The sequence below is a fragment of the Salpingoeca rosetta genome (assembly GCF_000188695.1).
Source record: "Salpingoeca rosetta unplaced genomic scaffold supercont1.26, whole genome shotgun sequence".
In the NCBI taxonomy this organism is placed as follows: Eukaryota; class Choanoflagellata; order Craspedida; family Salpingoecidae; genus Salpingoeca; species Salpingoeca rosetta.
In genome coordinates this window covers 109,907-121,372 of record NW_004754908.1, presented here as the reverse complement: position 1 = coordinate 121,372, position 11,466 = coordinate 109,907, and the positions used below count along the sequence as shown (strand labels likewise).

Here is an 11,466-nt window from a genome sequence, read left to right as displayed (position 1 = left end):
ACTGGATCTTGAGCAAGCACACGAAGAACAAAACCGCGCGCAGGACAGCAGCCGCATGCGAACGTGGCAGCCGCGACACTGCATGTGAGAGTGGGGTGTGGCGATGATGATTTGACACGACCACGTGCTCCAACCGGCCTTGCCTTTTTGCTTGGGGCGGAGAACGTTATTGTTCACAGTGAAACACACACGCGTCCACATCTGCTCACGTGCGTGCCACGACCCCACATTTTTTATCATTTGCCCCTTGTTCACTGCGTGCGCTTGCTCACGTGGCCTACCCAGAACAGAGGCAAGCTGCAACATGAAGGAAGACACGCGCACGCAAGCGCGCACGTAACTGACAGCAAGCTCCACTTGCGCGTGAAAGTGGGCCATTTCCCTGTTGTCTTCCCCCACCTCTCCTCCTTCTCCCGGTACCTCAACAGCCCCTACCACAGCCAGTGAACAGTGAACAGTTTTAGTGAACAGTCTCAGTGAACAGTGACCAGTGAACAGTGACCAGTGACCAGCGAACAGCGACCAGTGAACAGTGAACATTGATTGACCAGTGACCACCACCCACAACGACTGTCCACTTGTAAGTCACACCTCGGCCAGCAAAGCAAACCACACATGACAGGCTGGCATATCACACATGAGTGCCCACAAACGAACGCAACGCGTGAACAAACCTGGTGTCATCCACGTTCAGACGTGCCTTGCTTGAATTGACTCTTACGCTTCCTCTCCTTGCTGCTGCAACGCCATCCCAAGGACTTAAAGAACGCCAACAGCATGGACGAGGCAAACCGCAAGGCGTGGAAGAAGGCCATCAAGGAGCTGGGCCGAGATCCAGACTGCGACGACTTGGACCTCACGGATGCCGTCATCGCCGCAGAGGAGATGCTCAAGGACAGGAGCACGCGCGAGAAGGACTTGCGCAGGCTGTTTCGCGGCAAACCCGTGTGCATGATGTGCCTGAAGGTTAACCGCCGGTGCGTGTGCGCTGACGCAAACCTCCTTCAGCAGCTGAGCATGCGCCCGGTTCCCAGCCGCGCGACGCCTGCCGAGCGCCAGCGCCGGGCCCTCGTGCGCTCGTGCGCCGAGAAACTCTCCCGCGTGGTGCCCAACCTCCAAGACGATGGGAAGAGGAAGAAGAAAAAGGAGAAGTCTATCAACGCCAGCCAACACTATGACCCAAGCGGCGTTGCCGGACGCACCCCAAGCCCAAACTACCGATGACGCCTCGTCAACGACAGGCAGCACCATGGAAATCCCTTTCTGTCCCTCATATGTATTCCCCCACGCCCCGCAATCTTATTTCCACTCACTCAATCGCTAACAGAAGTACTGCTAACCTATTTGTGACCTGACAGTTGCCCGCTCTTTCCCCAATTCCACCCCCCCTTCACCCCTTGTCCCTTAACTCCTAACCCCACCCCCACTCTCCACGCGATTCATTGTAACCGTCCGTTTTCGCCCCTGTATCTGCGTGTATCTGCAAGTATCCGGTGCGTCTGTACGTGCGTCTGCGTGTACACTGCGTGGATTTCCCATTGGCTGTGCGTCGAGGCAAGTTTCAAGCTTCAGTTGACCAATACACGATCAAGCACAACCCAAGCCACCAGGGGGGGGGGGATGTGCCAGAGTCAGAGAGAGAGAGAGAGACTGGAAGAGACACAGAGGTGGAGAGGAATGGTGCGAGGTCTAGTGCGCATGTGCGTGTGTTACTGTGCATTTTTGTACTCGATGAAGCGCTTGAGGTTCAAGCGCGTCTCAGACACGCGCGCCTTGAGGTCCGGTGGCATGCCACGCTGAGGGGTGTATGTGTTTGGGGCGGGAGGAGATTAACCAAGCGGTGAGATGCCAGCACGAGGAAGGAGGTGCCATCCACCATAGGCTGCGCGGCCAAGCATACACGCAAGCAAGAGCGAGCAAGCAAGCACGAGAACACACTAAAGCGCAATGCCACAATGACATCGACATGGGACTGGGCAACCCACCTCAACGCGCGTGTTTGCCAAGAGCTTGGGCACCGTCTCCGCCAGGCCAGATGCGATGTACTTCCAACAAAAGGGGCAGGAACAGCACACCAACACGCGTGAGAGGTGCATGACAAGCGTGTGTGTGTATGTGTGTGTGTGTGTGTATTCGGCCACTCGCGTGGGTGTGTGAAGTCACATCATGTGTCCATCCCAGCCCCTTGTGCGGCGCGCATACCTCTTGGTTGACGTCGGCCTCTGCAAACGCATCGAAGACTCCATTGATCGCCTCCATGCGCACCCTGGCATATACACGCAGCAGAGACACGCGTGAGGTTGGTGGCGCAAAACAAAAATAAAAGCATAAACAAAGATCACAGAAACCCTTGCACACATTCACACACACACACATTCACACACACACACACATTCACACACACACACACACACGCACATTCACACACACACACACACACACACACACACACACACACACACACACACACACACACACACACACCAGGGAGACGGGTCGGTGGCTGCGGCGTGTGCGATTGCCTTGCCCAGGTCCACGAGGTCTTGCTTGTTTGCCGGCAGCTGCGAAACACACGCGAGCACGCCAACACACGCCGTGCGCGCCTCCTCTGGCGACGACGAGTCAGAGGCAACCTGCGAGATGCGTGCCACATGCATGTATGAACATAACAGGCACACACACGCACACGAAAAAATATACCCACATACACACTTGTCAGATATGCACCCATCGTACGGACTGATGGCTCGTAACAACCATGTCTCACTCGCTCGCTACCGTGCACGGACGCAGAACCACACACACACACACACACACACACACACACACACACACACACACACACACACACACACACACACACACACACACACACGTACGCGTGCAGATTGCAACGCGTCTCACCAGAAACACAATTTCAAGGTGCTCCCGCGGAATTTGCTGCCAGTGACCAAGGCATCAACGCAAAGAGTACACACATGTCAGGCGTAGCTGCAAATGGCAGGTGGGGCATGCGTGTGCAAACAACGGACACACACACACGCGCGCAACTGCAATGGAAGCAACTAACTCATGCACATATCCACACACACACACGCACACACGCACGCACACACGCACGCATACAAAACCACAACGAATACAACGACCAGCAGCAGCAGAGACGCACCATGCCCTGGCGGATTTCATCACTGGTGAGTGCAGTTCGCAGCACAGACCACGCCGCCGTTGTTGCGCTCTGAAGAGGATAGTAGAGGCGTGGAGAGGATAAGGAGGCGACGAGGGGCATCGAGGCAATTGGGCAATATTGTTTAAATTTAAAGAGTCGCACAGGGCATCGAATGTGGTAACGATGGCACGCATGCAAATGACCAGACACGCACAAACACGCAAGTGTGCATGAGCGCTAATGCACGACGACATATGCACATTCTCGCGTCTTTGTGTGCCGACCTGGACAATGTCCTTGTTTGAGTGTTGGAAGAGGGAGAAACACGCAAGCCAGAGGGCGCCGAGATCACCGAAGCAGCGCACGCCACGCTCCCCAGCCGACGTGATGTTGTTGATCATGTTCACTGCAGCTTGCAGCAGCATGTGGAACTGCAAGCCAAGTGGTGGCGGTGTGAATGCATGTGTGAATGCATGTGTGTATTGTGCGTTGTGTGTTTGTGTGTATGGTGAATGCGTTTGCTGCGCGGAAAGAATCATGTTCTATGGCAAAGACAGTCAGTCAACCAACATCCAATCCCTTGCGCTCCACAGTCAACACCAACCCCGACACAGACAACAGCCGCACCTGGTTGAGCTGCAATTGGCCCCAATCGCCGAGCTTGGTGAAGCAGGAGTGGGTGGTGGCATCAAGCGGTTGGCACCGCGCCAGCACCTGTTGGGACGCACGAGCGATGGCAGTGGAGAGGTCACGGTGGACACCGTGATTACCAGCGAATGAGAGCACATGCGGGCATGGCGCACACGCATACGCAAACGCGTTCACACCGACACATACTGACGCATAGGCATGCACTCGCTCACAAACTCGCTCACAAACTCACTCACAAACTCGCTGACTCGCTCACAAGTAGAAGCGCACATGCACATGTACACTTGCCACCACACACCTTGCTGAAGATGGCATGTTGGTCCATGTGTGCAAAGAGCATCTCCATGCGCGCAGCGGCCTCTGCGTCCATGCTGCCGTGCTGCTGTTGTTCCTCCTCCTCCATCATCGCCATCGCAGCATCATCGTCATCTGCATCCTCGTCAATCACCGTCCACTCCTCATCTGATACGAATGAGAACAGGGTGAGAGGAGAGGTTCGTGCGTGCGTGTGTGTGTATGTGTGTGCCGGTGTGTTTGAGTGTGTGCGTGTGTGTGTGTCTGTCTGTCTCTCTCTGTCTCTCTCTGTCTCTCTCTCTCTGTCTGTCTCTCTCTGTCTGTCTGTCTCTCTCTGTCTGTCTGTCTCTCTCTATCTGTCTGTCTCTCTCTCTCTCTCTGTCTCTGTCTCTGTCTCTGTCTCTCTCTCTGTCACACACACACACACTCTCTCTCTGTGTTGAGCAGACCTGGCGAGGAGAGGCACAGCATGTTGGTCAGGATTTCCAAGGCGAGGCGCTGTGCGCGGATGTTGCTCTTGACAGCAGCAAGTTGAACCTGCAACAAATACCAATCGTGATGCGTGAACCAACACGCTCACATGCAAACAACAACGTAAAACACAACAACGTATGCATTGTCTGCTACACCCACTCACTCATTCACTTACTCTCAAACACCCATCACCACCCACCCACTCACTCACACACACACACACACTCACACATAATCGCTCGCTCACGCTTTCGTCTGCGACAAAGTTGTTCTGTTCGGCCTGTCGAGCCTGCGGCAGAACGGGAACGAGGGCGGTGAGCGCCGCGCGTGTGTCTTCGTCCAAGACGGTGCCGGCACACGCAACAACAGCGCCAAGCGTCTCCTCGTTGTCCGTGGCGCGCGCATTAGCAAGTACGCCTGCTCAGGGGTGGCGACGATGGTGATGGTGGTGGCGGCGGCGGCGGCGATGAGTGGTGAGTGAGGCACGAGGGGATTGGGTGTGCAGCAAAGGCAAGGCATGTCTCCAGCGGGCACTCGTGTCGTTTGAAAAGCGAGCGCCTCTGAAGTTCCGAACCACACCTGTTTGATCATACACGCACACACACACACACATACACTCACTCACATACACACTCACATGCACACACACTCACATACATGCACACCCGGCATATCCACAAAATACACACGCAGCGGTCCCTCACCTGCCGCTGATAGGCGCAGCTCTGCAGTGAAAGGTTCTGTGGCGGTGGCCGCAACAAGCGACACGAGATGCTGCTGTGCTTGCGTGTTTCCCACCAACCACTCTGAAAACGCCGCGTTGTCCTCGGAGATGACCAGCAGGGACGATGCTGTTGCATGACGAGAAAAGCGTGAGCGCTGCAGGGGACAGGTAGGAAAAGGGAAAATGTATGTGGCGCAACAGTGTGGCATGACAGTGTGGTGCAAAGCCCGGCAAGTTGGCAGTGTGCTGTGCAAACGCCTGTCCGGTGCGAGCGGTTGGTGGTGTGACGGTGGTTTGCACGTGCACGCGTCACTGAGCAATGCGCACCTGCGTTGATGCAGAGGGGAAGTGGAAGGAGACTGGGCCGCATGCACGCCACCATGTTGGCAAGCATGTCAGGTGCCGCTGTGATGGCCTCAACCATCATGGGATTCGTTTCGCTGCATACCGTATGTCGAAGCGGGGTGAGGGTGAGCAACGCAGAAACAGAATCCAAAGGCGCCAACGTTGGACAAGCACACCGACACAGCGCACAGCACGCACGCACCACAGGAGGCTGAAGATTTTGCAGAGCTGTTCCAAGACATCAAAGAAGTGAAGTTTGTGCTCATCGTCGGCCTCCGCAACTGTCTGCTCAATCTCCGACACACGCTATCAGCACAAGCAATGGCACGCAGCGTGCGTGTGCGTGCGTGTGTGTGTGTGTGCGTGCGTGTGTGTGTGACCGTGTGATTGTGTGAGAGAGAGAGAGAGAGACAGACCGTGTGATTGTGTGTGTGTGCGAGTGTGTGAGTGTGAATGTGAGTGGAGAGCGATAATGACAGGCACACGTACATGGGCATACGCGCTGTGCGTGAGGGCTCACTTTTGCAAACACGGTGCTGAGGGTGTGTTGTGTGGCATCGTCAAAGACGTGCCCCAGAATGCTGTCATCGCTGCTTGTGGCGAGATTCCTGTCATGCATCACCGCGAACATGTTGATGAAGCAAAGCAAGTTAGTCGGGTGCGGAGAGAACAGTGACTATGTGCGTGGTCATGTGCGCGCACACACACATGCGTAAATGTACACACACATACACACACACGTACACGCACACACATGCGCAAATGTACACACACATACACACACGCGTACACGCACACACATGCGCAAATGTACACACACGTACACACGCGCGCGCGCACACATACACACACCTGAAGCAGCCGGCGGCTTCTGCCTGTACGGGGAGGTTCTCCGAGTCGTTGAGCGCTGCTCGAAGCGGCTCCACAATGCCCATTTCCAGCAGTGGTGCATGTGCTGCGGGATCGGCAGTGATGTGTGCGAGACTGTTACAGGCGAGGTGCCGCGCTGCAGCGGCCTCATCTGCCAACTGCACCAGCAGAGGCGCGACAGCGTTCTTCACTGCATCGGCGTTGTTCTTCTGACCCGCTTTTTGCTGCTCCTGATCTCTCCTCTGCTGTTGCTGTTGTTGCTGCTGCTGCTGCTGTGACGAGGCCTTGCCACCTCCCTTCTTCTTCTTCCCTTTGTTGTTGCGCCTGTGTCGCGGCATGCTGCTGTTTGTGGCTGTCAAATGTGGTGAAGTGTGTGCGCATGTGCAGCAGCGTGTTCCTCGTGGGTTGAATTTGGTGGTGCGACAGCACAAAATCCTGCTTTTGCTCTGTGCGACGTGTGTTGTCTGTTTGCGCACACCACCTCTTACCGAGCGCCCCTCCTCCCTCCCCCTCCTTTCTTCCATCTTAACTTATTTGCACACTGGCAAGTTTGCTTCGCGTTTTACAAGACGAGACAGCAGCAGCAAAGGGGAAGCGGACATGGTGGGGTATCATGTCCAAACCAACCGAGGAGTAGTACAGAGTGTGCAACTGGAACAACCAGACAAAACAAAAGGAGAGGGTATGTGTTGAATGGGTGCAGTTACTCCTTGGCAGCCTCCTTGCGCTGGGCGGCCTTGCGCATAGCGACGAGAACAGCGCTCATCTCCTCACGCTTTCTCTTAGCACGCTTGTGAGTGCCCAGCTGTGTGTGTTGGTGGTGTCCAGTGGGGGTGGTATGGCGCGGATGCGACGCAAATGGTGGTGGTGGTGGTGTGAGCGAGGTGTGAGCGATGTGTGGCAGGGTGGTGTGGGGTAAAACGAGGAACTGCACAACGCCGTGGTGCACAGAGAAGAGAGAAGACGCTCACCACCATACGCCACGCGCCACACCACAAAGAACACACACACACGGCGCACACCATCCCAATCACACACAAGCGCACACACGCACACTCACACATCTCCCTTCGCACACCCAAGCGCACGGGCATGTGGCAAGGGCACAACTCAACACAGTCTCTAACGCTTCCACGCACACACACACACATACATAGATGCAATACATAGATACATACACGCACAGCATGTCAACGAACCCTCTTCTTGCAGAACTTGAGGGCGCGCTTGTCAGCACCAATACGGAGAAGCTCCATGCAGCGGCGCTCGTAGGGAGCAAAGCCAGCAACCTCACGGATCACGTCACGCACAAACTTTGTGCGCTTGGCAGGCTGTGAAAAGGCACAAGACAAATCAAAAAGGCAGGCAGGAAAGGAGCGAGAGGGGAAGCGGAGTGGAGTGAGAGAATGGTCACTCGAGCGTGGCACGTGGCACAGACGAAAAACGCGGTGTGAGATGCTGCAGCCTTCTGTGCGCGACATGTGACGGCAGCCCACTGGGTCGGCTTGTTGCCTCTTCGAACAACATTCCGTCCCTCTCAACCAAGCATCAGCCAGAAACCATCTTCGCCTCGACATGCTGTCGTCTGTGCTGAAGTCTAAAGCGGCACCACCATCAACGACAATCAAGCACATGGCTGGTCCTCATCGTAGCAACCGCAACAAGTCTTCCATCTCACGCGGGCTGTGGCTGTTTCTCCAAACTCGTAAAGCAGCACATGCACTCGAAAACAAAAACAGCCTGCCGTTCTTTTGCCGCGCAATCACCATCTCGTCTCGTCTCGTGTCGTCTGGTCTTGTATCGGCTGCATGCGATGCTGATGATGATGATGACAGGCAACTCGACCTCATGTGCAATCCCTGCTTCATAACCACACAACACAGCACAGGCCCGGTGGATCAACTTACCCCGCGGTGAGCCTTCTGGCCAGCCTTCATCTTGGTGACCTTGTGGCCACGGACGAGGCCGTACGCGACATCGCCGCGGGGCTCCTGGGGAGCTGGGGGAGAGAACTTCACAGCCGAGCTCGACATCGTGTGGTCTGTGTGTGCTGGGTATGGGCTGGTGGTAGCACAAGAGGAAAAAGGCACGGCAGACGCGCTCGCTGACTGCATGTGCCTGCGCCTTTTTCCAGCTCGCACCACACAAAATTTTCACCATCCCGCACACTTCATGCTGTCGTCGTTTCAACTGGTTGAGAACACGACAAAGTGCAGTAGGCAGTTTTTTGGCGCCAGTCACATCACAACGAGCTCGCCAACCAACAACAACGTGAGACACAGCAGGCAAGCAAGAGTGCGTGGTGCACCTTGATTGATGTTGACGTGAGAGGAGAGCACCTGTTGCACCAACAACCAACAACAAACAAACAACGATGGGTGGCAACAAGCAGAAGCAGAGCTCCATCTCCCGGTTCTTTGCGCGCAAAAAGGCGGTGGCAGCCAAAGCAAAGAAGGCCAGCTCCACCAGTGCAAACAGTAGCAGCGGCAGCAGCACGGGTGCCTCCAAGTTCTTTGGCGGTGCGTCAAGCAATGGTGACGGGACCAACGGCACGACAAGCCAGGCCACCAAGCCTGCCGCTCCTCTCTCCCCAAAGATTACAAAAGCAGTGGATGCACTGAGCGATTTCCTCCCTTCCACAAAGCGAGGTGTGTGGGTGTGTGTGGGGGGGGGGGGTGGGTGTGGGTGTGGGTGTGTGGGTGTGGGTGTGGATGTGTGTGTGTGTGTGCGTGTGTGTGGATGTGTGTGTGGGTGTGGATGTGTGTGTGGGTGTGTGCGTCCATCGTTGATGCGCCTCTCTGTCCCTCTCTGTCCCTCTCCATCCTCCTTTGTGCCTCGACGTACATGCCCGCACGCCCCTGTCTTTCTCTCCCCTCTGTCCCGCTGCCCCTCTGTCCCTCTGTCCCTCTGTCCCTGTCGTGTCTCCCTCTCCTTTGCGCTCATAGCATGTGCGTGGCATGGTCACGATTGCAGCCAAGACAGATCGCGCCAGCACCCCAAGCAAGCCGGCGGTGGCCGGCGCAAAACCAGACATTGCCACATCAAGCGCAAAGCGCAAAGTGGAGCTGAGTCCTGTCCCCGAGAAAAGCGCAAGTGCGACCAGCATTCTGAACCACCTTGCCAGCTCAACCGCGACGCACCCCCAGCAGCGACCACACTACTACGCACTACTCACTCCACACAAGCTCAAGTCACTTGCTTGCTCGCTTGCTCACGTGCATGAACGCATGCTTTGGCTTGCATTCTTGCGACAGAGCTGGATGTGCACTCGTTCTTGCGGGCAGACACACACAAGCAGCGCAAAAGCGCCACAGGCCTGCCTGGCTTTGAGGTCCCCAAAGGCGCCAAGCTCACGCCGCTCGAACAACAGTAAGGGTGGAATGACCTGGTCACCTCTTCTCCTATCCCAAGCTGTGCGATGGTTCCAATACCCCAATCCAACGGCCCCGCAAATCTCCCGCAACACACACGCGCACACCCGCGCACACACCCGCGCGCACAACACACGCAACAGGTTCTTGGACGTGAAGCGCAAGCATCCCAACTCGGTGCTGCTGGTGGAGGTTGGATACAAGGTCGGTTGCTTGCCGTCCGTCCGTCTGTGTATGTGTGTGTGTGTGTGTGTGTGTGGGCGTGTGTGAGTGTGTGTCCGTGTGGGCGTGTGTCCGTGTGTGTCCGTGTGTGTCTTGCATGTGTTCGCGCTCTCATGAGCTCTCACGGGCTTTTTGTGCGTGTGTACGTACCAACAGTATCAGTTCTTCGGTCGCGATGCGGAGATTGCTGCCGATGTCCTCAACATCTTCTGCGCGTCAGGTCGTGTCATGTTGTGCGCTGCGCTGTGTGCTGGTGTTGAAGCCTGCTTCCTGGTCGGTCGTGTGGGCAATAGCTCCACGTGCTGGCTTGTTTTGGCTGTCTGTGCCAAACCTCATTCGCCCTCACATGTGTTGCTGCAATGCCGCGTTTGCACATGAACAGGACACAACAACTTCAAGATTGCCAGCATCCCCGTGCACCGCCTGTTTGTACACGTGCGCCGTCTCGTTGATGCCGGATACAAGGTCTGCCAGCGAGCGCATGCAAGCACCCATGTGCATATACACATATGCAGTTGCAAGCCCTCACACACACACACACACGCACGCGCGCACACACACACACGCATACACACACACACACACACACGCACGCACGCACGCACACACACTCTCTCTTGCGCGCTCTCTCTCTCTCTCTCGCCCCACACATCCAACATGTGTCAACATCATTTGCTCATGGACACTGGTGACGATGCCATCATGCTTTCCCCCTCCCCTTCTATCCTTCCCGTGGGACAGGTTGGTGTTGTGAAACAGACGGAGACAGCTGCCTTGAAGAAAGCCAGTGCGAACAAGAGCAAACCCTTCACCCGCAAGCTCGCAGCCATGTACACAAAGGTCAGTCGTTGCGCTCATGTGCAAACGATAACCCCCATGTAGCCAACCGCCTGCGTGTTACATACTCTTTCCATCATCATCATCGTCGTCGTCGTCATCATCATCATCGTCATCATCATCATCAGGGCACGCTGATTGGCGAGGATGTTGACGTTGGCGATGACGCGGCAGACGTCAATGAGGTCTGCATCAACACACGACGGCACTGCCTGCTGTCTACTGTGTGTTGTTGTTGTTCTTGTTGTTGTTGGCAGTGAATCCTCACCACGCATACACACGCACTAACACATACACACGCGCGCGATTGTGACAGACGGGGTACCTGTGCTGCCTGTGTGAAGACATTAAGGACGAAGCAGGGGAGAACACAACCGTTGGCCTTGTTGCCGTCAACTGCACCACAGGTGAAGTGTCACACGAACGCATTGCGACTTGAGCACCCACATGCAGCGCTCAGCTGCTTCGCTCACACACGTTCACACACACGTGCATACATGGTACTACGC

At 55.9% G+C, this 11,466-nt stretch overlaps 4 protein-coding genes across 4 annotated transcripts in view; 2 read left to right on the top strand and 2 right to left on the bottom strand.

The window, feature by feature from the left end:
• Positions 1–123: 123 nt before the first annotated feature.
• Positions 124–1,489, top strand: PTSG_09497 (uncharacterized protein). Its single transcript, XM_004989870.1, has 2 exons — positions 124–580; positions 757–1,489. The coding sequence occupies exon 2, from the start codon at positions 778–780 to the stop codon at positions 1,222–1,224; it is 447 nt and encodes a 148-aa protein (XP_004989927.1). The 5' UTR covers positions 124–580; positions 757–777; the 3' UTR covers positions 1,225–1,489.
• On the bottom strand, positions 1,459–6,974 carry PTSG_09496 (uncharacterized protein). Its single transcript, XM_004989869.1, has 16 exons — positions 6,510–6,974; positions 6,178–6,265; positions 5,860–5,963; positions 5,640–5,752; positions 5,293–5,439; positions 4,836–5,005; positions 4,564–4,651; positions 4,119–4,282; positions 3,797–3,883; positions 3,454–3,600; positions 3,170–3,238; positions 2,905–2,940; positions 2,485–2,633; positions 2,203–2,266; positions 1,986–2,045; positions 1,459–1,796 (listed from the first exon to the last, which is right to left on the bottom strand). The coding sequence occupies exons 1-16, from the start codon at positions 6,863–6,865 to the stop codon at positions 1,710–1,712; spliced, it is 1,929 nt and encodes a 642-aa protein (XP_004989926.1). The 5' UTR covers positions 6,866–6,974; the 3' UTR covers positions 1,459–1,709.
• Positions 6,975–7,064: 90 nt separating this feature from the next.
• Positions 7,065–8,628, bottom strand: PTSG_09495 (ribosomal protein rpl36). The gene is made up of 3 exons (XM_004989868.1): positions 8,435–8,628; positions 7,727–7,858; positions 7,065–7,332 (listed from the first exon to the last, which is right to left on the bottom strand). The coding sequence occupies exons 1-3, from the start codon at positions 8,558–8,560 to the stop codon at positions 7,231–7,233; spliced, it is 360 nt and encodes a 119-aa protein (XP_004989925.1). The 5' UTR covers positions 8,561–8,628; the 3' UTR covers positions 7,065–7,230.
• Positions 8,629–8,759: 131 nt separating this feature from the next.
• Positions 8,760–11,466, top strand: part of PTSG_12896 (uncharacterized protein) — a 9,412-nt gene continuing 6,705 nt past the window's right edge. The window contains exons 1-9 of the mRNA XM_004989867.1: positions 8,760–9,175; positions 9,501–9,620; positions 9,782–9,896; positions 10,042–10,102; positions 10,277–10,340; positions 10,503–10,585; positions 10,862–10,960; positions 11,086–11,142; positions 11,274–11,364. Of these exons, the coding sequence (XP_004989924.1) occupies positions 8,902–9,175; positions 9,501–9,620; positions 9,782–9,896; positions 10,042–10,102; positions 10,277–10,340; positions 10,503–10,585; positions 10,862–10,960; positions 11,086–11,142; positions 11,274–11,364 (964 nt within the window). The 5' untranslated portion in view covers positions 8,760–8,901. The remainder of the gene's footprint in view (positions 9,176–9,500; positions 9,621–9,781; positions 9,897–10,041; positions 10,103–10,276; positions 10,341–10,502; positions 10,586–10,861; positions 10,961–11,085; positions 11,143–11,273; positions 11,365–11,466) is intronic.

Bases quoted from the DNA above. Each gene is read 5' to 3' on its own strand.
- PTSG_09497 (XM_004989870.1), top strand. From the start codon at position 778: ATGGACGAGGCAAACCGCAAGGCGTGGAAGAAGGCCATCAAGGAGCTG.
- PTSG_09496 (XM_004989869.1), bottom strand. From the start codon at position 6,865: ATGCCGCGACACAGGCGCAACAACAAAGGGAAGAAGAAGAAGGGAGGT. The intron at 4,652-4,835 runs GTGAGCGAGCGA...TATTTGTTGCAG, and splicing joins ACTTTGTCGCAGACGAAAGC to GTTCAACTTGCTGCTGTCAA. The intron at 2,634-2,904 runs GTGAGACGCGTT...CGCATCTCGCAG, and splicing joins ACCTTGAAATTGTGTTTCTG to GTTGCCTCTGACTCGTCGTC.
- PTSG_09495 (XM_004989868.1), bottom strand. From the start codon at position 8,560: ATGTCGAGCTCGGCTGTGAAGTTCTCTCCCCCAGCTCCCCAGGAGCCC. The intron at 7,859-8,434 runs GTAAGTTGATCC...GCCTTTTCACAG, and splicing joins GCCAGAAGGCTCACCGCGGG to CCTGCCAAGCGCACAAAGTT. The intron at 7,333-7,726 runs GTTCGTTGACAT...CAACACACACAG, and splicing joins TCAAGTTCTGCAAGAAGAGG to CTGGGCACTCACAAGCGTGC.